This window comes from Microtus oregoni, unplaced genomic scaffold, assembly GCF_018167655.1.
Source record: "Microtus oregoni isolate MIOR12 unplaced genomic scaffold, Mior012 000024F_ref0000369, whole genome shotgun sequence".
Taxonomy (NCBI): Eukaryota; Metazoa; Chordata; class Mammalia; order Rodentia; family Cricetidae; genus Microtus; species Microtus oregoni.
The window spans coordinates 18,813,441-18,840,267 of record NW_024543083.1 but is presented as its reverse complement, the minus strand read 5'-3'; the positions used below and the strand labels follow the sequence as shown (position 1 = coordinate 18,840,267).

At 49.4% G+C, this 26,827-nt stretch overlaps 1 protein-coding gene across 1 annotated transcript in view; it reads left to right on the top strand.

The window, feature by feature from the left end:
* Window positions 1-26,827, top strand: part of Col4a2 (collagen type IV alpha 2 chain) — a 136,651-nt gene that overhangs the window by 735 nt on the left and 109,089 nt on the right. Inside the window, exon 3 of the mRNA XM_041673760.1 lies at window positions 43-97. Within this exon, the coding sequence (XP_041529694.1) occupies window positions 43-97 (55 nt within the window). The remainder of the gene's footprint in view (window positions 1-42; window positions 98-26,827) is intronic.

Below are 26,827 nucleotides of genomic sequence, written 5' to 3'. Positions count from 1 at the left end.
CATTCGTGTCGCCCTCTCACCCTCCCTCCCTCTCCGGTATAGGTGGCTGCTGCTGGCGACTGTGACAGTGTTGCTCCTGGCTCCAAGCGTCTTGGCGGTAAGTACGCCTCGAACTCCATGCACTTGGAGTTCCGCGCCCGCGAGGGGTTAAGAAACTCTCGAAGCCTAGTGGAAGTCTGGCGCGCCGAGTCCACCTGAGTGTACGTGTGCGTGTGGGTGTGTGCTATTGTGTCCGCCAGCCGTACCCCCCCCCCCCCGTGCGGTGCAGGCGTCGGCCCTCTCTCGGGAGCTAATAATTAAAACGTAGCCTCAGGCACCGTTTGCTGCCAAGCTTTGGCCTTAGCAGCAAGGGAGGAATGTCTGTCACTAGGCCGTGAGGCGCATGGTTGAAGGGGGTTGGGAGCAAAGAGTTTCCAGAAACTCAGCGGTGGTGTCCAGGCACTGTGGTGGGTAGAGAGCTTCTTGCTTAAATATGAGACTCCGGGGAGGGGCGGAGCAAGGAGAAGACAACCTCCTGCTTTATCGTTGTTAGGGAACAATGGACTGGAAACCGTGGTTTCTCTCAAATCTTGAGTAGGCCCTTGAGAGCTGCAGGCCAAAGGGAGGCCTGTGGACCAGGGCATCTGTGATCTGTTTACCACACCCATTGCTCTCTCCATGACTATGGCAGACCCTGCCAGAATTGCTTGTAGACTCAAGGAATGCACTAGGGGTTCCATGTATGTAGCCAATCGTTATAGAGCTGGGTCCTGGTGCCACCCCTGTGGAGGGTCTCCAAAGGAAACACAAAAAGTGAGGGCACAGGCCAGGTGTTCTGTGTGTTCTGTTTACTTGTCTGTGTAGCACTTAGTGCCTAGATAGGACTTGCGGATACCAGTGCACTTTGCGTGTCTGGATCCAGCACATCCTGGAGGAAGGAGTTCCACTCCTGCTCTCTCTCCCTTTCCTCACCCAGCTGAAACCATCAGTGATCCTCTGGCTTGCAGTAAGTGGGAACTGGTCCCACCAAAGAGATGCTTTCTGCTACGCTGGGCTCCATGGCCCGGCATGAGGGTAAAGGGAACACTCTGACCAGACTTTGGCCATCGAGTCCCGGCCAGTCTTATACCTTGAGTCTGTCTCCTTCCTGCCCCGGTCCTAAGTTCTGACTTAAGAAGAGCAGGACCTAAATGAGTTAGAACAGCCACTACCTGTGGGCCCTCATGAGTGACTCCCACTTGGCCGGGATCCATAGACCACAGCAGACACTTAAACCCAAGTTCCTAGAAAGTGCCCGGCAGTGTGCTGACTCCCACAGCCTGGGCCCCAGAGCCACTGCACAGCTACCAATGTCTTCACTCCCGAGAAGACCTGAGGGCTTGCTATGGAAAAGCATAGTACACAGCTCTGCCCTCGTGACCTCAAGCCTCAGTTTGTCTCCACACCTCTCAGAATATCTGCAGCTTGTCACTGAGGCCATGTTCCCCGCATAGACAATACAGCTCCATGTCCCGGCATACCCTTTCCCACGATACAAACCCACCCCAGTATCTTTGGCCCTCTATCCTTGGATGTGAAAGAGAGCATGTATTTCCCAGCAAAGTCAAATTACCTAGAAAGGCTTTTCAAAAACTCAGATCCCTTGACCCTTCTCAGACATTCTGGCGGGGCTTTGAGGTGCATCTTGGAGCCCTGCATTCTCAAGACATGGGAAACTTTGGGAATCCTGACCTGTTCGCGTGAGCTGAGGGACAGCACCTGAGGTCTTGCGCATGCTTGTTTCATTCTCTGGACTTTAGATTCTGAACGTGCAAATGCAGTGGGCGAGCACCGTAGTGGCTTTCCCACACTCGTGGGGATCTCTGTGACTGAAACAGCGTGTAATTAGTTATGGTCAGCAATGCGGTGATCAACTTCCAAGCTTCTGCCAGTCCACTGGCTTTCTCACAGCTGGAACCTGGAACACAAGTCCTTGATCCTAAATGCTGTGCACGAAATTTTGACCTGTGACCAGCTCTGTTCCTCCCCTCTTTGTCTGCTGGAATCTGTGATGCTGTTTCATTGTTTTTGGTATCCGGAATCTTCCTGGGGTGGGTCGGTTCATTAAATAGGACCACCGGTTGTATCTCGTTGTGCTTTGTCCAGAAGCAGCTGAGAACAGTTAGCAAAAAGAATGGGTGATTATTTAATGAATGCTTCTTGCATACCAGTGTGTGTGTGTGTGTGTGTGTGTGTGTGCGCACACACACACACACACACACACACGTACATAAAAGCCTCCAGGAAAACAGCATCAATGTGGGTAATTTTCATGCCCATATTACAGGTGTGAAAAAAGAGGCCCAGAGTATAAATAACATGCCTAGGATCTTTCTTTTGTAAATGACTTAAGAGTATGGGAGTCAGGCACCTCACTCACCACTACACCAGCCTCCTGGGTTCCCATGCCAATAGTGAGGATGACCCTGAGGCTTATCTTTGGGTCTTCTGTGGGAGCCTTCCTTGGTCTTGACCTTGGGCAAACAGGAAGTGGGGGCAGGGGTCTTCCTCTACTACTCTGGAGACCAGGGGCACAGAAGCAAGGGAAAGAAGGAAGCAGGGTCCACATGCCCTCACCTTGCTCAGCTCTGGACCCAGAGCAAACCCAGACATTCTGCCTATGCAACTCAGGATCACTTGCCATCATCCACTCAGCCATTTCTGAAGGCTCCCAAGGTGAATACAAGACCTGAAGAACTAGTCAGCGTACAGATGCCCATCCTGAGAGCCAGGCTTGAGTCGCAAAGGGGTGCCAATCTCAGAATCCTCCAAGGCAGGCTGCCTGGGTAATGATCCCAACTGGATGAGCAAGTGCAGCCTACTGTGGGCACTCCTAGGTTCCGTGTATGTTAGACTCATACAGATCTGGGGAATAGCATCCACTGTGTAGGGCTGATAAAGGAGCTGACGGGTCTGGAGACCAAGGAGGATTGTGTGTCCCCTCTTCCCTGTGGCTTTGATCCCTTTGTGTGAAACCTGGGCCCCTAGGAAGAGAAAGTCCCTGGGAGAGAGCTCTCTGTTGCTGGAATGGAGCCGCAAGCATGTCCAGCCCTCTGGAACCTTGGAAATCACCTTCCCTCCATACTTAGATCCCCACTGGCAGCCCACACACTTAGATGGGTAGGAAATGTTAGCAGAAGAGAATGGGCAGGAAGGGGCTCCAGCCCTGTCTGGGGAAATAGTCAGTCCCAGGAAGAGAGAGCATGTGAAATTCAAGGACAAAGTTCCAGAGCAGAAAAACGAAGATTTGGATGTACCGCAAAGGACTGTAGTTGTAAGTCTGGGGAGAAGAGAGGGAACCTGAGTGTTCAGCGAGGGGAAGTCAGTGCAGAGCCCTGTGGCTTTCCAACAAATGGGTGACTTAGTGAAGAAGCCGCTGCTAGTGCAATTGTAGGCAGTCAGAAGGTATCTAGGACCCGAGAACTCTAGAAACGGCTTTGCAATCCACGTCTGACCTTTAACTGCTAGGCTATTGCTAGTGTTCCATGCAGAGGTGTCAGGTGAGTTAGACACCAGCATGGGCTGCTTCACCTTAAGAACCAAGTGGACTTGGCAAGAGGTGTGTGTTTCCTCCAGCATGGCCACTCATTAGCTACCAGAGCTCAGAGCGAAAGGGGGCTCCTGTGATGAATCCCACAACCCAGGCTAGTCGGAAATAGATAGATAGTCAGTGTAGCCTGAGTTGCCCACCTCTGCCAGGCCTTGTGGTAGGCTTAAGACTTGGGAATGGGCCTGAGGCTCAGGTGCCCAGTGGGGCGAGGAGACGTGTCAAACTAAATGTCAGGGTTCCCTGGCACGTCACAACAGCAACTTGGACGTGAGACCTTTGCTGTCGCATTTTGAGAAGCTTCTGGAATGCGATAAATAAATGGTACTCCTAGCAGCCAGTCCCTTTGATTAATGACAGTATCTCAGGACTGTGGCCTTTGTCCCCAGGTTTTTTTGTTTAAGTAATCTATGGAAGGATCAGATGATTTGGAATCTTCAGAGGACTCTGTGACTAAGTTCTGTGGGTGTGGCTAAAGGGTAGCTTTCTAAGGAAGTTAAGTAGCCAGGGCTTCCCTAGTGAAGTCTAATCTGTTCATCTTGGGGGTGGGGTCCCTGTCTTTGGCTCCTGGTCACTCCCTGCTCTGCTGAGGCCTGTTCTGCCACTCTGGCTGGGTCTGATTTTGGAGCAATGAGCTTTCCTGTACATCATAGCTTCGAATGTGGTGTGCCACCCCGAGTGGGTCCTGGCACAGAAAAGACACTTTAGTGAAAAACTTAAAATCTAGTGGTGTCCATAGATGGCTGGGCCAATGTTCTTCCCTTTGAGAGAAGGAATATATATAGCATTATATATATTATAATTATAAAGCATTAGTTTGTCATACAGCCTGGGTGGAGGGTGCACAGGAACCTACCCTCTCTCTGCCAGTGTCAACTATTTGAGAATACAGATAATTGAAACTCTTGGGTGTTTTAGTGGTGGTGGTAGTGGTGGGGTGGGGAGTGGTGATGGTGGGAAAGGGTGAGGATGTTTAAGATATGGCTTCACTATATAGCCCTAGCTAGCCTTTAGCTCACAGAGATCATCCTGCTTCTGCCTTTGGAGTGCTGGGATTAAAGGCGTGCCCCACCATGCCCAGGTCTTGGGAGTTTTTAGCAGCTAGTCAAACCCCAATCACAAGTCAATCATATGCCAGTGATTAACGGATGTGCTAAGAACAGGGCATTCTGGGCCTGTTCTCCCTCCAGTGAGTGAGAGTCACTTGCTGATTTAGAAAATATGGCAGAGGAAATGATTTAGGAAATGTGGCCCCATGCCTTGAAGAGATTTGTCCCCTGGCTTGAGTGGGAGTTTCCTCTCCCAGAAGGCCCGGGGGGAGGGGGAGCACCGGGAGCCTCCCTGCAGGGTGATGAGGTAGAGGGCATGTAACATTTGCTCTTGTTATCACGGGACACCTCTGTAATCAGTGTCCTTTGTAATAACTGACTGATTGACAGCTGCCTCCACGTAGAGCTGGAGTGTGGGTTCTGGCCTCCTGAAGGACCCACACAGCTTTAGAGTTTGAGACTTTCAGCCCCACCTATTAGAAGGGGATCCAGAAACTGGTCACCCGTGACCAGTGAATTGATCTATCGTGTGGATGAGTGTGAAGCTCCCCTGAAATCTCCCAAGGCTGACTTGGCTGCTTCCCAACAGTAGCCTGGGCCGAGGTTTCTGGGGGCTGGTGCATCCATTGAGAGTATGGAGCCTCTGAGCTGTCCCCAGACCTAAGGGTGTCCCCTGCATTTTAACCATTTTATAGACCCAGAGAAGGGACAGAGGAACCCCAGTGTATGCCCAGTGGATCAAAAACAGAGCAAAGACGACCTTGGACTTTTGACTAGAATCTGGAGTGAGTGCAGTTTGGGGGCTCTCTCCAGGAGAACAGTATCAGCATGGGAGGGGAAGAGCCCCCAATTTCCTTGGCTTGAAGAGTGGGGCACACAGCAGGGTCCTAAAAGGATTCTGTGTTGAGGAGAGGAGAGGAGAGGAGAAGAGAGGAGAATTTGAAGAGCAGTTACTTCCTTAGGGTTGGGAGGAAAAAACGGCTACTCTGTTGTTTCTTGGACTTGAGGTAGAACAGCTGAGCTGAAGAATTACACTGCCCCTAGGAGAGGAGAAACTTCCCCACAGGGCAGCAGGACTATACTCAGCCCCCATCAGGTCAGTGTCCTCACTGTGAAGAAGGGGAGGGCTTCATGCTCTGTCCCACATGAGAAAGGATTAACTGTTTTAAAGCAGTAGTGTGCCAGACACCCTGTATCCCCAACCACCCTTTCACCCATGCCTGCCACACACACATGCACATGCATGCGCACACACACACATATACACACGCACGTGCACACACACACACACACGCTGCACATGTGCACACACACACTCCACATGCACACACATGCGCACACACACACACACACACACACACACACACACACATCTCTGCATGGCACAGGCCTCTGTGTGGAATCCCCCAGTGGCCATGGCCTCTGTTTCAGGTAGCCTTGGGGCATTTGGGCAGTGATGTGGCCTGGCACACTGACCTGTCACTGCCCTGCAGCTGATAACCGCCCTGCCAGATCTGCCCTGTGTCCTCCCATGTGTGCTTCTCACTCAGGTCTAAAGACACTATTGCCCCCCCCCCGTTACGTCTTGCTCAGAAAAGACCAAAATAGCTGTGCTCACCCAGGAATGGGACCCACTGAAGAGTCTAACTGAAGCCCCCTCTTTCTGACTGGTAGGATTTCAAACCATCCTCAGAGAGGCATAATTTCAGAGTGTCATTCATAATCCTTATGGAGCTGGGGAAGGCAGTGACCCTGTAACCCTAGAGCTCGGGAGATTGGAAAAGGAGGATTAAGAGTTGGAGGTGAGCTTGACTATACAAGCAAGACCCTGTCTCAAAAACCAAAGCCCAGGGGGTAGTGTATGGTGAGGAAGAGGATTGCTTCGAGTCTAGCACAGCTTGTGTCAACATGACCTCATGTGACCATTTATAAAGAAAAAGACATTAAATATTTTCTACCCCCATCCTCTGCTCTTCTGCCCAGACACACCCTTTTCACCTCCAGTGGCCGTACGCCTACAGTTAGGTGTGGGCACCCCACTGGAATAAGAGACTTAGGCCTAGAGGTAGTAGAATTCAGTTGCCAATACTGAAACACATCTTTTGGATAAAGACTCTACTTAGAGAAAAATCAGTGGAAGACTACACTTGAAGATGTGTTTTTCCTCACTGCATTCCCCGCCCCCCAAATTAAATGTTGTATCCACTGGATGAAGCAGCTGTGGGGGTGCAGTGGACATTTACCCGTGGGCATTTGCATTTTTTCCTAGGGATTGTTTCGACCCACCCATAAAATTCCTATTTTGCTGTTTCTGCCCATTTTGGTGATCTCTCACATGGGAATTAGAGAAACGGTGCTTTGAATTCCATGGAGCCATGGCCCAGTGCCTGGCAGGGCTCCCTGAGCACTGCTCTCTCTCTCTCTCTCTGGATGTTGAGCTTGGTGCAGGGTTACAGGGACCTGTGAGAGGGAAAGGGTCTCGTGGCCTCACTTGGTCACAGTCACAAACATGGTTTTGCTCTGTGCCTAAGGCTCTGGCTAGATACAGGGTGCAATAATTTAAAGACACATTCCTTCCGCCACCCTATCCTCCCCACTCCTCACCCACAGTAGCACTAGCCCCAGGAGAGAGAGGGGGGAAAGGAGAGGGAGAGGGAGAGGGAGAGGAGAGGAGGAGAGAGGAGAGGAGAGGAGAGGAGAGGAGAGGAGAGGAGAGGAGAGGAGGGGAGAGCCCCCACAAAGAATATAAGCCCTGGGGCTGGAGAGTTGGCTCAGTGGTTAAGAGCAGTGACTTCTTCCAAAGGACCTGGGTTCAATTCCCAGCAACCACATGGCAGCTCCCACCTGTCAGTAACTCTGGTTTTCCAATTCCTTCCTTGGTGAGTTTGTTATTTCTAGATAGAAAAGCTAATGATTTTGTATCTGGCAACTGGCTTATGAGATGTAAGAGTTTTCTGGTGGTCTTCGGGGTCGTTCATTTCTGTCCTTCATTTCCCCCCTTCACGCGTCTACTTTTTTCATTCGTTTGGATGACTTTTCCCTCTAGGGTACGGGTTGAATTCATTTGCTGTGTCAGCTCTCGGGCCGGTGCCCATTTTTACCAGAGCACTTTGGAAATCATCATTCGGGATTTTATACTGCAGTGCCTTTGAATCCCACAGCTGAGTGATGGTCTCGGAGGAGCAGCGTTCTCTGGCTGGTCCATATTTCTTGCCTTTCCGTGCTGTGGTTTTTACGTCTGTTGGTTTGCCTCTCTCTTCTTGGTTGAGGGATTTCCTTCACAAACAGACTGCTCTTGAAGGGTCAGTCTCAGGTATCACTGAGCAAGGGGGCCACAGACTACCATAGCATTGGTAGTCTGGAACCATTGATAATACAGAAAGAAATTTGAAAGTCTACGCTTTCGAGGCTGAGCCTATCTAGCGGGCCTGCACCCTTCAGTTTGCTGGTGTCTGGCCTGTCTGCTCTCCACAGCTGTCCCTGCAAGCCTTTCCTCAATCTTGAGATGTTGACAAATAGTTTTGTCTACTGACCCATCTACTGGAGGAGCATTGTCACATACAGATTCATAACTGAGGTTTGTGGGTGCTGTGGGCTTCTCTGAAGGGTAGCACTGTGTTAGGTTTCCCTTTTGGAAGCAGCCTCAGTTTTCCTCCTGAAACCCAGGGAACTGCACAGTCCACTGTGTTAATCTGCATCCTCTTTCCTATCTTTTCCTTCCTTCACCCATGTCTGTCTTCGGGATGAAGCCCATTTTTTTTCTTACTATCCCTGTCTCTTTTACCTGCTTACAGAGAAATAGTCCCCTAGTCTGCCATCTTAACCAGGAAGTCTACAGTAGGGTGAGGGTCCTTGCTTATTTTCTCAGTGCCTGGAGCACAGACACCATGCTGCATCTTTTTGTCTTCTGTTAGGTCACTGTTGTGGTGACCCGGAACCTGAGCCAGTGTACAGCGTCATGCAGCCCTACCTCGTATGGCAGGAGCACAGCTGGTCCAGACACATCGCTGATGCCTCAAGAGAGTTCTTTCCATTTCCTTTAGAGTCTAAGAAATACCAGCAAAGGGGAAGTCTTTTTTCATTGACATTAAGTCAAGGTGTAACTAAATTACTTTCAGAACAAATGAAGGCTTTTAACAAATAACAATGTATTCCTGCAACTTCAAGACCCAAGCGAATGTGATTAGGAAAGAAAGCTTGTGGGGCCTGGTTGGTAGAGTGTGATATGAAGAAGCCTCTAGAATCTTGTATAAAGAATAGAAATCCCCTCCACACCATATCCTAACAGTACTGGCTTCTAGGGTGAAGTACCTTCACGTTTTCTATATCCCTGTCAGAACCACGGACATCTCCCAGGGAAGTGCCTCCTTCCCTTCTTTCTTATTTGGTAATTTTCTTCATTGTCACAACTGGCCAAGTCATGGCTAAGTAAGGACCAGGATACAGTCCTTTCCTGTCTGCAAGCCACCTTCCCCTGCCAGTTCCCACCAGAGCCAGGTGCCCCACCCCACTCTCCAGAGAGGACCTCAGCTTTGACAGGATTTCCCACCATCTTACTGTCTGGCCTCCTCCCTCTTCCTGCAATACAAGGAATGCTGAGACCAAGGCTTGGCCCTCTCCGGGCTCCGTGGCAGCATCTATGGCTGTCACACTTCGTTGGTGTGCATACCCACATCTGGACACTGGGGCATAGGAAGAGAATTTCTAGCCTTTACCAGAACAGGGTGGCTCCAGCCCTGGCTTCTGTTGTTTTTCTTCGGTTCTCCTGGAGATTCTGCTGGCCCACTATGGTCTCCTTCTGCCAGGCAGGCCATGAGCTGGCACAAGTCCTACCTATCCCACCATATAAGGTGCTAAGACCTATTAGGCCGAAGTTACTTCCACTATTGGGCCCGGTGAGACTCCTGGGCCCCAGTGCACTTTGACCCTCTTCGGTGCCTGGCTTCTTCCCTTCTGTGGTTCTTGAGTTCTCCAACAAGAGCCATTGTTATCTGCATCTCACCTGATTGGAATTTCACATTCTAGAAATGAATGAGCTGTTTCACTCTGGAAGGGGAAGGAAGTCGGATTACTCATGCTGGCTCTTGAAGTTTGGGTTTTGTTTTTTGGTGGTGGTTTTTTTTTTTCTTTCTGAATCCAAAAATTCTTTCCTTAGGAAGTTTACTCAATTAAGAGTGGAGTTGAGCTTCCCTTGTTGTTGCAGGCCTGGAGTTCTAGTTACCTGGGAGACTGAGGCAGGGGGATTACAAGTCCCAGGCTTATCTGAGCTACAGAGTGAATTCAGTGCCAGTCTGGAGGACATGGTAGATCCTGTCTCAAAATAAGTAGACAAAAAGCAGGCTAGAACTATAACTCAGTGCACTTGCCTGGCTTATGGGAGACCATAGGTTCACTCCCAGGCACTGGCAAAACCAAACTAAACCAACCCATGAGAATAAGGTAGAATCTTGTCAGAAAGTTCTAGAATAAGGCACAATTGAACCACAGTAATATTTGAAACAGCTGCAGTTTGATTCTCTTCAGTGAGTGGCATCTGACCTTTGGGTTACCTGATGCCATTCCCTGTGACAGCAAGGGATCAAAGCCACTCAAAGTCTATGTCTTTAAAAAAAAAAAAATGGCAGGCAGATAGACAGACTGACAAACAGACTAGTTTTGGGTTTTTGTTTTTGGTTTTTTTTGGTTTTTGGGTTTTTTGTTTGTTCATTTGTTTTGCTTCTTGATACAGGGTTTCTCTGTAGTTTTGGATCCTATCCTGGAAGTCACTCTGTAGACTAGGCTGCCTCAAACTCACAGAGCTCCACCTGTCTCTACCTCCCTAGTGCTGGGATTAAAGGTACATGCCACCATCGCCCAGCTGGCAGACCAATTTTTAAAATTGCCTTTTTTATCTTTTCTGTGGTCACTTCAAGGAGGACAGCTGCCCCACCTAAGATTCCCCCTTCTCTGCTTTGCCCATGGTCCAGACAATATCTCTGTCTTCCAGCTGGGGCTTCCTCTTCATTAGGTTAACCCTGAGTCACTCAGGATAAAGACAGAAGTCAGGCCTTATGACCTCTCACCTTTTTAGACCTTGTTCCTGTACTCATTTCATTAAAAGGCATGAAACTTTTGAGATGTGATTCATATGCCTCATACAGACAGACCGTGTTCATCTGAAAGTACCCCATCCCTGTTGTCTCGGAACTCGTGGCGAGGGGTTGGGGGTGTCCCATGACTCCTTTTCTTTTTAAAACTGAGGTAAAACACACATCGTGAAATTACCATCTTGATCTCTGCCGTGGAAAGCCCGGGGTTTTAAGAAATTATGGCCCTGATGCTAGGAAGAGAAAAAAAAATTCTCAACCTGTGCTACTTATGATGGAGGCTGAGGAAAGAGGAGGAGGAAGAGTTGGTCCAAGGAAAAAGGCTCCTGTCCTCCCAGGCTTAGGCATGCGACCTGGGGACTTTGTGTAGACAGAAACAGAGACAGGGATACACAGACACCCTATGCCAAGTTGCCCAGTTGGTGTCTGGTGTGGTGGTGAAGCCTCACTCAAAAGGTACCAGAGGGAAAGAAAGGGCAAACGATGTGTCCTGGGCAGAACCCAAATGGCTGGGGCTTATTGTTCAGAATCACAGTGCTAATCTGTGTGCTGAGTGCCAAAAGCACATCCATCAAAAATGTGCGCTCCAAGTCAGCCAGGGACATTCATTCTTCTCCAGTGGTTCTGCTTGATTTGAATTGCCATGCTCAAAACTACTGGGGTAGGCAGACACTGGCTTATCTGCAGAGTCAAGCTAATGCAAAAGATGCTTCAACTGCAAGACAGCGTGCCAAAGTCTTCCCATTTCATAGCCTGCATTCTTTTTCCTTGAGCGGCAGACCCAGAGGGGAGCGGGCACATGGCCAGTAAGCACATTGGGTTGAGTGAGCTCTGACCTCAGAGTCCCAGAAGTTGCCCAACGGCCTCCGTGATGATGCTGGAAATTCGGCCTTATGGTCATTGGGAGTGAGAACGCGGGAAGCGGAGGCTGACGAGATGGCTGAATCTGTCAAGTTCTTGCCGTGCGAGCATAAGGACCTAAGTTCAAACCTCAGAAGCAACGTTAAAAAGCCAACCAAGGTGTTTACATTCCTGCAATCTCAATGCTGGGGAAGTAGAGGCAGGCAGGTCTCTGGGGCTAGCTGACCGGCCAGTCTAGCTGAACCTGTGAGCTCCGGGATCAGGGAACTTCCTAGTCTCAGACAATAAAGTGGCAAACAATCGAAAAGGGCACCTGCCACCTACATCTGACCTACACACACACACAAACACACACACACTCGCACACTGTGGAAAGCTGACCACTGTCCCAACAGCACCCAGTGGGGATGAACAGACTCACTCCTTCTGAGACCCATCCACCAAGCTGATGGTGTAGACAGAACAAAGGAGCCTACCCTAGAAGACATTTCATTCCACTCAGTGTGGTCCCTGGCGAGAAGGGAAATCAGAGTGCCCAGAGGAGCCATGGTCCTTCCATGAATGCCCCAAATACCAAACCAGAAGCAATCCTCACCCCTGGCTGGAGGTGGGAAATCCAGCAGGCGCCAGCACTCTGTTCTGTCCCCGCTCCACATCCCATTCAGAGGTCAGTGTGCAGCCCGGGACTTTACTTTTCTGACTCTGAGAATGCTACAGTTTTGGGGACCACAGTGTAGACAACAGCCTGAAACACAGGATCTTACGCACCCTGGAAGCCATGGGACTCAGATTAGCCTGTGGTTGGTCTGTCTGGGAACCAGTAGCATATATAATCTACAATCTTGGGGAACGCTCTGAGTAGCCCGCCAGCTTGCATGCCTACAGGTAAGCATGAGGAATAGCTGCCAGGAAGGCCATTTTCCTCTGCTTACCTATAAGAAGGCAAAGGAATTACTGTTCTGTAAAACTCTTAGCTTTGCATATGAGGGCCTGAACCCTGGGAGCAACTCACAAGTGTGGTCCTGATCTGCAGTAAAGACTGGAAAGAGGATAATACTGGAAATGGCTTATGGCGCCTATGGAGACGAGCTTTCCCACACAGTCGGCCTTGGCTGTCACTTTAAACAAAGGCTGGATGCATTGAGGAGAATCTGAGATCAACCACCCTTGAATAAGCATTTAGAGCAGATTACAGGAAACTGAAAGCTACACCAGGCTTCAAAAGTGTTCCTAGAAGTCCAGGGTTGCTGGAAGCTCCTTTCTTTGAAGTGAGCCTGGCAGCCAGCGCCCCACCCCACCCCACTCCACCCCCACACAAGCCCTCCTCCATTGCTCTCTGCAGATTTTCCTGATTATTTCCAATCCCAGTGGTCAGTCCTGTGCGTTAGTCTGTAGCTGAACATCTCTGTCCAGTGTCAGCAAAATTTCAGCCACATCCTAACAGGTTCAGGTAAAGATGAAACGCTGAGATGGTTCACATAGGTGTCTCCAAGAGAAATCACACTGGGAGTCACCTGAGTCAAGGCAGAGAGTGAGAGACGGGGACATGGCAAGCCCTGTGTCTTGGTACTTCCTCACAGACACCTCACTTGGCTGCCTGTGCCCACACCTCATCTGGACCCCTCTCGTCTGTGGCCTCTGCCGCTCATATAAAGTTAGGGGTTTCCACATTGTCTCCCGGGAAGGGAGAGCCCGTTCTTCCCTACCACAAGTGTGTCCCATCTCGGAACCTTTCTGTATGACTAGGTCCAGGTTGCCTGGGTTACACCAGGCTACATCTGCTACAGCTGCCACTCTCCTGCTATCAGCCTTTGTCCTCCTCTGTGAGAGGACTTTAGAATCCTCCCAGAGCATGTGGCCAAAAGGATTCCATTCAGAATGTAGGGGAAGCCCTTTGCGGGACTTGGTGTAGGATAACCACCTCCCTAAAGGCTCTGGTTACCACACTTCCTCTCCAGTCATCCCTGCCCCCTCTCTCACTGCTTTGGACCTCAGCTGCCTCCTCTCAATGGCTGTGAAGCAGCTCCTCTCTGCTGGCGTCCCTGCCTCCCTGAGCCATGGAGCCTGGGACAGTAATTCCAAAAGTTTTTCAGTAAGAAGCAGCTCTAACCACAAACCTGTTAAAGCTATCTCAAATCTCCATTCTGATCTGCTTGGCAGCTGAAGAGAACACTCAGCTTGATTGTTGAGCTGTGTCTGAAGACTGGGGACACACTGACCCTCTTCAAATAAAGGGTCTTGGTTGTGTGTAAGAGTAACTTGCGACTGGCTCTATTTGCGGTATCTACCTAAGGCTCAAGAATGCCTTTCACACAGACCACACCATCCTCTGCCAGATTCCCAGTGCTGCTGACCTGCTGCCCACTGGATCCCTGGGCCTCGGTTCTCACCCCTCCCCCCCAGAGAGCACACACCACAGTTGCCCTGGCCTTTCATCACTGACTATGCAGAACCAGGCCACCTACCTCCCAGCCAACCCTCCTGGTATATCAAGCCTCAGTATCATCACATCCTTGAGACAAATTCACAGCTCAGACTTGTCTCTCAAAGACTAGGCAGGGTGACCCTCTCTCACACTCCCAGCTGGCTTTTCTGAGTATGTCTCCCCACAGTGAAGAGGTCAAGGGGGTGTTGGAATGAAAAACAAAGAAATCCAGTTTGAAGTCACTGGCTTGTGTTGTTTTAAGAGAAGAATTTATACTGTGGGGTGTCAGTGAAACATTAACCACCTCCCAGCTCCCTACAGAGGCCTCCTGCTGTGACCCACACCCCAAGAATTCTGTCCCTGTGATCAGTTACAGTCATGCCCTTCAAAGTTGTGAACATAAACATCTTCATAGTTCCTCAGCCACATGGACACATGATTAGAAAGATTAGAAAAGCCAGACGAGCACTTTCTGCTTTCCTGGGGTTTTACTTTAGCAGCATGGTAAATATGTTGAATGTCCATTGTGTGATGCCAAGAGCTATTGTTTAGAATCAAATTCTGAAGACCTCGCTCATATAGATTTGACCCAAGTGACGTTGGCTCAGCCAGCAGAGCAAGAGGGAGTCGAGCTGATCCTCTGCGAAGCTCATCAGAATATTTTGGTATTGTTCTTCTTTGTTTGTCTTTTGAGACAGGGTTTCTCTGAGTAGCCCCTGGGTATCCTAGAACTCACTCTGCAGGTTGTCCTCAAACTCAGAGATCTGTCTGCCTCTGCCTCTGCCTCTGCCTCTGCCTCTGCCTCTGCCTCTGCCTCTGCCTCTGCCTCTGCTGGGATTAAAGGTGTGCACCACCAGGCCCAGCTCATCTGAATACTCATAACTTGCTCAGGAAAACCTCAGGGCCCTGCAAAGTATTGTGATAGGCACACTCATTGTTATCAACTGGTGCGGTCTACTTGCTTGGACCACCCTGAAGAGCCTGGCTTAACACCACGGTGTCTTAGCTAGCAATGAGTTGTTGGAAATCAGTGGTAGGGTTTAGAATGCCTAGAATCCACAAGCTGAGGGGGTAGGGGTATGGCTTCATGCCTAGAATCCACCAGTGAGGACCTGGAGGTCATGGCTGGGTAGCAGATGACCAGCTTAATGTCCATAAGGGTTCCTTACTCAGTCCAGCAAGTCGACAAGCCTTGCTGCCTAACGCGCCTGTCTGCCACAAACACACACACACCTTAAAATTCCTACTTGTGCTGGTCTTTAGGTCCTATCTGTTTTCTGACTCATCTAATCCTCCCATAGGTAAACTAGGGCATTATTTTAACCTAGCTTCTTGCTGAAGAAGCACCAGCCCATGCCGGTCTCATTCAACTCAGTATGGTACCTAGACCTCTGTCTCTGTGAGCATCTTGCTGCTATTTCTTGCCTTGTTTTTATATGAAATATGGGAATAAAGCACCAGGACTTCACCAAAATTGGTGCCGGTGGCATGGTTACCTTGGTAGCTACTCTGCATATTGAACTTTGATCCACAATACCAAGGGCAGAAAGGATGTTCTTTGTGAAGAGTCCTTCATAGGTAGGACATCTCAGAGCCAGACTGGACCTAAAGATTGACAAGCCCAAACTTTCCTGAAGTTGGGAACTAGAGAGGTAGAGCACACACACCAGGGCCTGGAAGAACAAAGACACCAAGCCCTCCCCAGTCCATGTTAGCTTGATAAATGAATGTTTCCCATATAATTCCTCTAATTAAGTCATTTTCAATATTAGATCATTTGGGGGATAAATTACATAATTCACTGAGTCTAAATTTTGTTTTGGATGCAGTGAGCAGAATGCTCCCCTAGCCAAAACTCATAGACTTTGGTAGAACTGATCTGTGTCATGAACTTCATACCTCTTGGAGGTCCCCATATTATAGCAAAATTAGATAAATAAATATGTATTCTTTTATTTTAGCATAGTGTGTTGTCTTTATAACCAGCTCAAAAAATGAGACATAGCCAGTCACTACGCTAGCAGAAGGAAACCAAACGGTGACGTTTAGACTGTTGAGCAAATTACTTATTTCTTTAATCCCTGGAATATCATGTTTTAAATGAAAGTGTTTTTAAAGGTTTCAATTGACATCAGGCATGACCACAGCTCCTCTTGTATTCCATGCCCAGCATTTCCCTGAATCAGCGTTGCACAAAGAGTGTTTCTTCTGTGTGGCCTGAGGCAGGAACAACATCCCTTTCCAGAGAGGAAGAGGAGCCAGAAGCCTCGGCCCTGCCAGGTGCCTCCAGCCTCTGAAGAGCTAGTGCGGAAACCCTGCTCTCTTTTGCTTGAAGGGTCTGTCCCAAGCACGTTATCTGTGGGTCACTAATCACTGTGTGAAGTGCTTTTGTGGGCCCCCATGGGGTGTTTTCAATCATGACCATGAAGAAACAGGATTGTAAGCACTGTGGAGGTCCTAGTAGGAAGGGAAAGATACCCACTGACATCTCAGCACAGTCAACAAAGCGGGCTACACATGGTCAGTGGAGAAAATACAGAATTATGAAACCAGCTCATCGTCTTTTTAATCATGTTTGTGTGTGCGTGGTGTGTGTGCGTGTGTGTGTATACACACACGTGCGTGCCATTGGTCATTGCTGAGTGTCTTCTTTGCCTCCACCTTATTTTTTCATCAGTCTCTCACTAGATTGTCTGGCCAGTGAGCTCTAAATCCATCTGTGTCCCTGGCTCCCCACACTGGAATTACTGACATAAACCCCATTGTCCAGCTTTTACATGGGTCCTGAGGATCTGAACTCAGGACCTGATGCTTACATGGCAGACACTTTGCTGACTGGACCATCATCTCCCCAATCCCTTGTCATGAAAGCGGGTGTGAGAGACGCAGTGTGCCTCCGGCTTTGAGTTGAATGGCCACTATGCGTTCTGTTTTTCACTCTTTCTAAAATGTCCGTGTAGTGGGCAGTTTTACAGAGAGCTTAACCGCTGAAGAGTTTGAGGCTTGGTGCTGCCCCTTGAACCGGGAGTGGGATCTGATTTGATTTTGACAGTCGCTCTTATAGCTGCATGACTTCACCCCAAGCAGGCTAAACAGATGAGTTTTCAGAGTCAGAATGGGCACTAAGCAGACAGCTGTTGTGTCAGCGATTTGAAGGGGGCGACGTTACAGGGCAATGGAAAGATACTGTGGTTCCCCAGGCCCTCTCCTTGGACGGCTTCATTGTGTAGGTGTGTGGTGCCTCGGAATGGAGTGGGACACTGTCCAGAGCCCGAGTTCTTCCCAGCCAGGGTGTCAGTCTGATTGGGGCAAATCCCCCTGAAGTCTATTGAACCACCCAGCTGCTTGTCCCCAGTCATGGGGCAGCTCAGAGAGGAGGGCAAAACCTCCTCAGGCCACTGTTTCTGGGAGCCACTTGTGGTTCAAAGCCAAGTGCTTGGCTTTGTTTACCCAAGTGGTTCTTGAGCTCCATCCACTTGCCCTCTCAAAGTCACTGCTCCCCCAAAGTGCACCCCTTTGAATTAGAGGCCCAGGTGCCTTCCCACGCTGTTCTTACATTTAAGAGAGCCTGGCCTTCCATAACACACCTTCAGCTGAGCTCAGGCGAGTTCCTCCATAGCTGTCCTCTGCCGGCTTCCTACCAGTATCCCATCAGGCTGCAGGTTTTGACCTAGTTTGGCTGACTGATTCTTCTCTAAATAGCTTGGTAATCAAGCCGCCGGCCGGCTACAAGCTTCCCCGCCACATTCCTCTGGGTGTGTCTAACATCTTTCTGACCCCTGTCTGAAATCACTCCCGGAGAAATACTGTTTAAATAAATCCTGCGTGTCCAGATTCTCTTGGGGTCAACTTATGTCATTGTCTTTCCATGCAGCTTTTGTTTATTAATAAAGGAAATTTACTAGAGTGATTTTCTTCTAGAATGATCTCTGCCTTTTCCAAATTAAGAGATGAGTTTCTACGGAGCCTAAAATACAGCAATAAAGAGTCAGGATGATGCCAGGCCACAGCAAAGAGAAAGTTGCTGGCATCAAGAAGCTGGGCATGGTGGTTCATGTGTGTGTAACATCCATACTCCATGAGATGCATCTTCATTGTGGCAGTAAAAGGAACACCATGCATGGGGGGTAGATTAGGGTACCCCAAGTCCCCACAATTCTCTCCTGCCCAATTTTCTATTTTTCTCATCTCAGAGATTTTCACGTTGTTGGAAAGATAAGGTAAAGAGTTCACTTCCTGTTTATCACCATGTCGTGGTCAAACCCACCACAGGAAGGTTGACTGGGACGCCATCCCTGGCCACCTTGGCCCTCCCTTAGACTGCAGGAGTGACAAAGGGGACAGGGGAGCTCACCCACCCTCCTAGTCCCATGACTGGTGTTTTAGTTTGTCTTTCTGTTGCTGTGATAAACACCATGGCCAAAAGCAGCACACATCCACGTCTGTGCACAGTGTGCATGTGAGGCTCAGAGGCCAGCTTTCGAGAGTTGATTCTCTCCTTCCATCATGTAGATCCCAGAAATCAAACCCAAGTTATTGGTGCCTTCACTGTTAAACCATCTTGCTGGCCCTAACTCCTCAGTGTTAATCTAGTTATACTTAAGGATCTCTTTATATGGTTACTGCATTTCCCAAATTGTTTGCTGTTAGATTTTTACCATGGGTTCTAATATGTTTTCCTAATATGAAATTTTGTGTCTAAAATGATGATGACTTTACTCCTCTTTAGTTCATGAACTTTTCTTTTTCTTGTCTTACTGCATTGGCTACAGCATCTTGGCCATATTAAATCAGACTTCTCTAGTAGACTTCAAGGTGGGCATTAAAATCTTTTCCGAGCAGCGGCTTTCTGGAGCCCTTTCAAGTAGAAAGTGCCTTGGGAAACAGTTTGCCTCTAGGTTGAGTCAGAGATTCACATACAGAGAGACATCCTAGGGACAGATTGACACCAACATAAGCCAATGTTTCATGCCTGCTCCCATGAAGAACATGACAGCTCCTTCTCAGGGCACTTCCCAACAGAACATTCCTCTCCCTTCGTCCTGAACGCTGATCCTGTCTTATGGTCTCCCCCAGAGCAAGCATAGTTTACAGAAGACAAGAAATGAACTCCCAATATATGAATTTACAGAGTTTTTAGCGTGAACTTTCCACAGAACAATCACTTTCTCTGTCCATGCTGCAGCATGCTGGCCTTGAAAGTTTGATTGTGGAAGGTCACCAGGGACTCCTTCCGTTATTAGCTGGCTTTCTGAGCAATTGGTTTAGGTCATGTTTCCAACGTCAGCAGGAGTCTCAAGGGTGTCACTGGCTTTTGGGAACAGGGGTGCCCGCTGCCAAGCTCAGTCAGAGGTCTTCACCACCTAAACACACAGCGATATTTCTAGAAGTTCTATTCCAATGGTAGTTACATTGGCAAGCAAGAAGTGGGTGTGGGAGGCATTGTAGCCTATTGAGGGCTTGCAGGTCGGCTTCTGGAATGGGTGGGTCCCATGTGGGATGGCTGGGTCCCTAACTATCCTAACTGTAGGTGCCACTTGTGAACACCTCCCTGCCTATCCTTGTTTTACGTATCTGGCCCTGCCACTGGACAGAAATGTTTCACGGAACCAGCTTCTTGTTAGTATAAAAGCAGTCTCTGAGTTCTTAGAAGGCATCATAGCTTTCTCCCTGCTCATGTCCATCCACATCCAGCCCTGCAGAATTCTGAGTCTTCCACAGGTGTGCAGTGGCTCTCAACCCTGCTGAGCATCTGCCCGTGACTGTGTGCCTACAGACTCCCGCACCTTCTCCAATCTCTCCCCGGGGTGGCTTCATGTGGTACCTTCTCTTCTTCAAAGACATCCTGACTGGAGCGCGAGACCATTAAGTCCATCTAACAGCAGCAAGCTTCTGAGTCCTGGAGAGCGGTGGCCCACAGCCTGGGGTCCTGTCTTGCTTCACTACCCCACAGTACACAGTACCTGTGGGCTCATGAGCACCGTATTCCCGAATGCCTTCGACAGTCACAGCTGCTTCTCTGAATAGTTCTGACTATAAATAATTGCATTGTTCTGTTCTAAGATAAGTTCTTATCACTGGACTAAGTGATTCAGGCGCATGCCCTCAAGTTACCTCCCCTGCGGCCATAGGAAGTAGGAACACTGTCCCCATTCAACTGACCAGGAAACCAGGCCCAGAAAGTTAAGTTGGTGGTGCCAGGTATCAGTCAAGCTGCCTGGTTCCAATGCTTCTTCTACAGTGGCAGTGTTTGGTGACACAGCAAGGAACAAGATACATGCAGTATGCATAAATGCCTGAACTCAGAACCCTATGGAGCTGGGTAGCATGCGCCATGCGCCTGAGCTGTAAAATGCATCTCCTTGGAAGCCAATCAAGAGCATTGACTCTTAAATGTGAGATTCTGAAGAGACTGGGATTTTAAAGCACTTGGCATTGTTGTTGGCTTGTCAATCACAGCAAACTCCGCTGTGTTTAGCTGTCCCTGTGAGTCTTGTTGCTATGCACATATCAGAAGGTACTAGAATTATGTGTCAAGGATCCTGTCTCAAATCCTTTCTCCTGGACCCCACAGCAGATTCGTGGCCATGTCCACCTCTGAGAGCAGCTTCCATTCTCAAGCAGAGAATTCCGTTTCCTGTCTATCTGCCATGGCATCCACAACACGCATTTGAGATGCTTATCAGCTAAATAAACTCATTCCCTGCCAGGTAGAAGTGTAATCTAGGAAGCCTGGGCAGAAACCGGATTGTAGACTACTGTGAGGATGGTTGAGAAAATCCCAGAGCATCCCTGCAATAAATGCCAGGCAAGCATCATTCCTGAGCGGTTGACTAAAGAAACAAGTTGGTTGTAGGAGGACGGTGGAGGCTAAGAAAGTAAGAGGGAGACTTCTTCCAGAATGTTCCAGAATGTCACCAGAGCACTATAGGAAGACATGTAACAGGAAGGCCAGTGACCGAGAGTCCTCTGCTCACATTAGACCAGTCCCACAGAGAGCAGCTACCTGCTGCCCCTTCTCCAGATGCAAGCCACTAGAGTTCTCTTTCTGGCACTCTTAAGTTCGCTGGTGTCTCCGGTGATGGATGAGTTCTTGGTTCTGTCCTACACTGTGTTCTCTGGTTTACCCCCATGGCTGTCACCAGGGCTTGGGCACACATCTTCAAGAGGGGTGACATGTGCCCTCGAAGAAAAAAAAATCTAGGAAGGAATCTTTGTTTCTCCTTTGAGATAAGATTTCCCTGTATAGTCTGGACTGGCTTTGGGCTTGTGACTCTCCCACCTCTTCCTCCCCAGGGCTGGGTGTTGAGTCAACATTATTATACACACTTCTCTTCTGGGGAATTTAAAGTACTTGATTGGTGGATCCTAACTCCCTGTCATTATAACATGTTTGAGAAGTAAGGATGGGGAAGAGGTAACTTTGGAAAGCAAAATTCAAAGGTTACCATGAAAGCGTAGCCGTCTGCCCACTTGTGTCGGACTCTTTATTCTTCCGGTGACAACACAACTCTCACTCTTGCCCCCAGATGGTCACTGGGCTGTGTCCCTTCCCTTCAGCCTACAACTGCTTGCATCTGTATATGTTCCCAGACAGTTTGGGATTTTTTTTTAATTAACTTTTTTTTTTCCTTCGGGCCATTCTGAATTATTTTCTCCACTATTCTGGAACATTGATGCCAAGAATTAAGAGTTGACCATTTCCTCTTTTCCTGGAAAATATTCTAATGACTCTCTGATAATATGTTTGATTGTGTGTCTCGGGCATAGCCAACCCTTCATGAACATGTGGGGAGCTCTAACGATGCCACACTCGGGAGGCTGAGTATAATGGTGCTATTCATGCGGACAGATGAATAAAAAAGTGGGAAGTGAATATCAAAATGAAGCTGAACAAGCAAGTTTTTATGGGGTCCTTAAAACAGATTGCACTTTGGAGAGTGCCCGTGGAGGCTGGCACAGTGGCTGTGCTCATTGGAACTGTTGGTGCCAGCTTGGGTTGGCTTCTGCTGCCTTTGTTTCTGACCCCAGTGACCACCAGCCAGGTCAGTCTGATTATACCCACAGAGAACTATGTCTCAGCAACAAGGAAACACGCAGCTGCTATGTGTCCTGGAGAAGACAGGTCGTCTCCTGTCTTCATCCAGGCTCCCTAGAGGAGCACAAGCAAGGGGTACATCCTTCTGAGAGCCTCGGGCCTCACTCCAAGACTGTCTGGGTCTGGGTCCTCAGTTTCTCATCGTCAGTGCCGTCAGAAGGCTTGAACAGAGGAGGATTGGCTCCCCTGTAAGTGGTGGACTGGTGTGTAGGATTTCACACCCGGCAGTGGTGTTGGCCTCTGCCTGCTTCCCTCGGATCCGCTTCTGACTCCTCTGCCAGTTGCAACAGAAGTTCCAATGTGCACCTGGGAGCAGAAGTCGTATGTGGATGGGCAGGGAAGCCCTGCAGTCTGTTCTCTGGGGACACAGGGCGTCCCCATCAGTGTCCAGAGCAGCTTAGGAAAAAAAGAGTGTTGGGGCTCCAACTCGGTGTTGGAGCACATACCAAAGACAGGTCCTGAGTTCATACTCAGCATCAGTACTTAACTGAAGTTTTGGCACTCAGATGTGACCATCAAAGAACATGCTTCTAAAGTAAGCATCATGGTAGCAAAGCCCTAGAGCTACTTTGGGGCTCTAGAACCAGAAGAAACTCTTTCAGAAAGCTCTACCTTTGGTAGGTATTTGCTACTAAATTATCCTGATATTTAAACAAGCGTTGTGAGCCCTTGCTGGGACAGTTTTTATGTGTTTATATTCTGTAAGCATGTCCATAGTTGGCTCAGATACTGGGACACACACACACACACAAAAAAAAAAATTTTCTATAGTTTTGAGTGAAGGAGTCTTCACCTAAGCCAATCAGAGGGCAGAACCGTAGGACTTGTCCACCATGAACTGCCAAAGGAGCGAGATGCCATGGGAAACAGATGATGAGAAGAGAGGACACAAAACAGAGATGATTTCCAAGAGCACTGGGGCTGCCAGGAGCTGCAGAACCAGGTTGTTCCATTAGCACAAGAGGGGAGGTGGTGTGAGTCCAGCGGCCAACACGTGCTACAAACACAGCCTCTCGCGGAAGCTGAGGTGGGCACTTCAGAGGTCGAGTGTGTGAGACTGGGACCGTGCAAGGCAGCCCTTCTGCAGCTGAGGAAGGAGTGAGTGTGTGGTAGTTCCTTCTGTGTCAATGACCACAGTACCTGGCAGAAACAGCTCTAAGGGACAGAGATTGACTTGACCTTAGTTTCAGTCTCTCGTGGTAGGAGAGACACATTCCAGGTCAGTTCACAGCAGCCAGGGCATGAGAGGAAACCTACTCACACCATAGAGAACAGGAAGTGGGAGCCAGCCTCCCACCTTCCAAGGCCCGCTCTTGGTGATCTACTTTCCCCAGGTAGGGCCCATACCCTAAAGGCTTCGCAGCCTCCCAAAATAGCGCCACCAGATGGGAACCAGGCATTTGACACTTAAACCTCAGAGGGGTTTCTCAAACCCAAACCATGACACATTGTTTTCCTGATTTGGGAGCCTCAGCTTTGCAAGGGTTCCTTGTTTCCTGTGCCCCGAAGACATGAGCTCCTCCATCCCCATCCTGTTTGCCCTCCCCAGCCCCAGGTCCTGGCTGCTGGCCTGTAGGACAAGCTGAATAAGAAGCCAGGCTTTTGTTTGGGGTTTTGTTCTGGTCTTGAAACTGCACGACAGTTTCTGGGAGAGCTGCATGCCCCATAAAAGGAATGAAAGGGAACACACTGGGGATAGAAATTGGCGACCAGGGGTTGGCAGATCTAAGTCTGTCTTTACTGCGTGGGTCAGACTGTCAGCAGATATTAATTCATCCACAGGGTACCTTCAGGGTACCACCTTGCAGAGATGAGCCCGAGTCGGAGCTCAGAGGAAGTTTCTGCGTAGGAAAAAAAAAAGTGAGAGTTGTTTTTTTATGCAGAATACCATTGCTTACTCCAAAGGACCAAATCTAATCACTAAGAAAAGTGTCTGAGAGGAGAGACAGCGTGCGGCACTCACTATGTGTTTTCCAGCTGGAGAAAAAGGGTTGAAAACACTTGGCGCTCAGTGGGGAGTCCGCAAAGGTGTCTGCAGCAGGCAGCCTTCCTGCAGGGCTCACACACCTTTGCTACCGCCCGTGGATTCCCTTCAGATAGTCCCCGTCTGTGGTTCTCAACCTTCCTCACGCTGGGACCCTTTAATACAGTTCCTCATACTGTGGTGACCTCCGCACCATGAAATGATTCGCTGCTACTTTATAACTGTAATTTTGCTACTGTTATGAATCATCATGTAAATAAATATCTCATATGCAGGATTTCTGATATGTGACCCCCGTTAAAGGTTCGGGTGACCTCAAGGGGGTCGCCACCCACGGATTGAGAACCACTGGTGTAGGTGGAAGTGCAGTGACCTCTGTCTTTACCATATGTCTTCCCCTGTTGGCTTGAGACCCTGACGATGGGAGAAAGGAGAGCCCATAACACATCTTCACTAAGAAAGAGCTGACAGTCCCAGCGCTCAGAAGGCTGAGGCAGGAGAAGCATAGTTTGGGGAGAGTCTGGCTGGGCTATCTGGTGAGATCTTGTCCCAACAAGGGGTATGGGATGTTACTCATCTTGACCAGTTCCAAAACTGATTTTAAGCTTGAGTGCTGGGGATGGAATCACATGGTTTAGTTTGAGCCTGGAGCAGAATGGCCCTTCATCAGGTTTAGTGGAAGAAGAAATCAGGGAGGTCCTGGACTTCTACCCACGTCTGGGTTATCCACAGCTATTCAGACACAGAGACTGAACGGTGGCGGGGGCGCATTCGTGTATTCCAGTAGTGGGTGGGGTCTAAGTCTGTAGAGCAGTGACCCTGTGTGCAGTGACTGGGTTTGTCTATGATGGCACCGTAACTGTGGCTGGGTCCTGGGAGGGATAGGAGAAGTTGGTAGTAAGATGGTCTCCTAACTCCTGAGTGTGCAGGAGTCCCCAAATGTCACAGGCGGTCCAGGCTATAGATCAACTCAGTGTTGCTGCATCTCAATCAGCAACCATCCTGGTAAATCGTCTACTGTCTGTCAGAGACATCTCATTCTGAAGGTGTAAAGAAACCGAATGAGAGGGGGCCGGGGAGCCTTGAGACCGCTGGGAGTACAAAAAGCCAGGAGTCCATGCCGACTCCTCTAGAGAGAGGAGAGGGTGTGTTTGTCCCATAGTCCACCCTGGCATCCTTCTGTGACGGGGTGCTCTGGTTCCTGGAGCGGCGTGGTCCCATGGTCTTCACCACCAGCACCCCAGGAACCAGTCCAGTCCTCAGGACGATTCCAGCAGAAAGCAGAGACCCTCTGTGAGTCTCAGGATGCTTTGTCACAGCTAGCTGGAAAGGGACAAAGAAAACTGAAGAAGGTCTTTTTTTTGGTGGGGGGGGTCTCCCTGTGGCCTGGACTGTCAAGTCACCCAGAAGCCTGTCCAGCATGTACACCACGCACATCCTCTGGTCTCCCGGGGTTGTCTACTGTGTGATCTCAGGGGCACCGCTGGCACAGACATCAAAGGACTTTGGCCTTTCATCTGTCTAGGGTGCTTGGGGGTTGCTATTGAGCAAAGGGAAAAGTGTCCATTAAGGGAAAGACCGAAGTGTAGGTACGGAGGTCAGGCAGGCTCCCCCAGCCTGGACATTTATGGTGTGTAAGAGAGCTGCAGTTCCTGGCAGTGGCTTCCTCCCTGGGTGGAGATCTGGGTGAAAGGAAGCGCTGAATCATGACAAGGTCAGGGTCAGGAAGGAGGCAGGAGAGACCTACTGAGGACCAGCACTGAAGGGACAGTGACGTCACCGCCTAAAAGGCAGAGCCTGGCCCAGAGCCGGTCCAAGCCGGACTCACACTACATCTGTTAGGAGAATCCCCCAGACACAGTCAGACCGATTCCCCTCCATCTGCACCCTCCACACCAGCCCCCTAAAGCACCGTGTCTTCTGCTTGGTGACATGGTGTCACTGCAATCCCCATGTCTCTGTGCTGGGCCTCTTGGCCAGAAAGTGACATGACCCGAGCCTAAAGAATACCAGCTTGGATAAACGAGCCATGCCTGGCATGCAGGAGGGACTGGACACTTGACTGAAACAGTAAAGTTCATCCGGACAATGCAGAGTCATCCTGTCCCCTGTGCTGGTGTCTGTCTGCCTCCGTAGCCTCCCCTGCTGCTTGTGGGCTGAGTGTTTGCTTCAGGTGAACTGTGAATGAGGGTAACATTGGTGATGGTTTCCAACGGGCTAGCAAGAATTCCCTGTTTGAAGGGATGGTCGCTCGATGGTAGGGCACTTGTCTGGCAGATGCAAGGCCCTGGGTTCGAAATCCACCAGATGAAACAGCTCTGAGAGCCCCTCCTCCTCCCTCCTCCCAGGCTGGAGGTGTTTGAAGTTTATCAGTTTCCTCTTGCTCCCAGGTCTGCCGCTGCCAGGGGTGACATTTCCTGGCTTTTGTGGGACTGTGGTTCAGACTCTGTTTTGAAAGGACAGGAACATAATAAAAACGGATATGAAAGAAGGGCCAGATGACATCACTTAGAATATCTGAGGAAGTCCACTCCTGGATGTTTACAGACCCAGCATGTTAGTTGTTTGTGTTTGATAAGGGGACTTTGGATACATCCAGAGAACCGCTCAGTAGTCATGAATTTTTAGCTTGGGCTCATAGCAATACACAGAAAATAGGGGTATTGGCTTGGGTCCCCAAAGTCCCTGACTTATTAGTTGACCTTACGGACAAGGTTCAGCAATTAAGCCACACGAGCCATGCTTGAGCCAGATCCCTC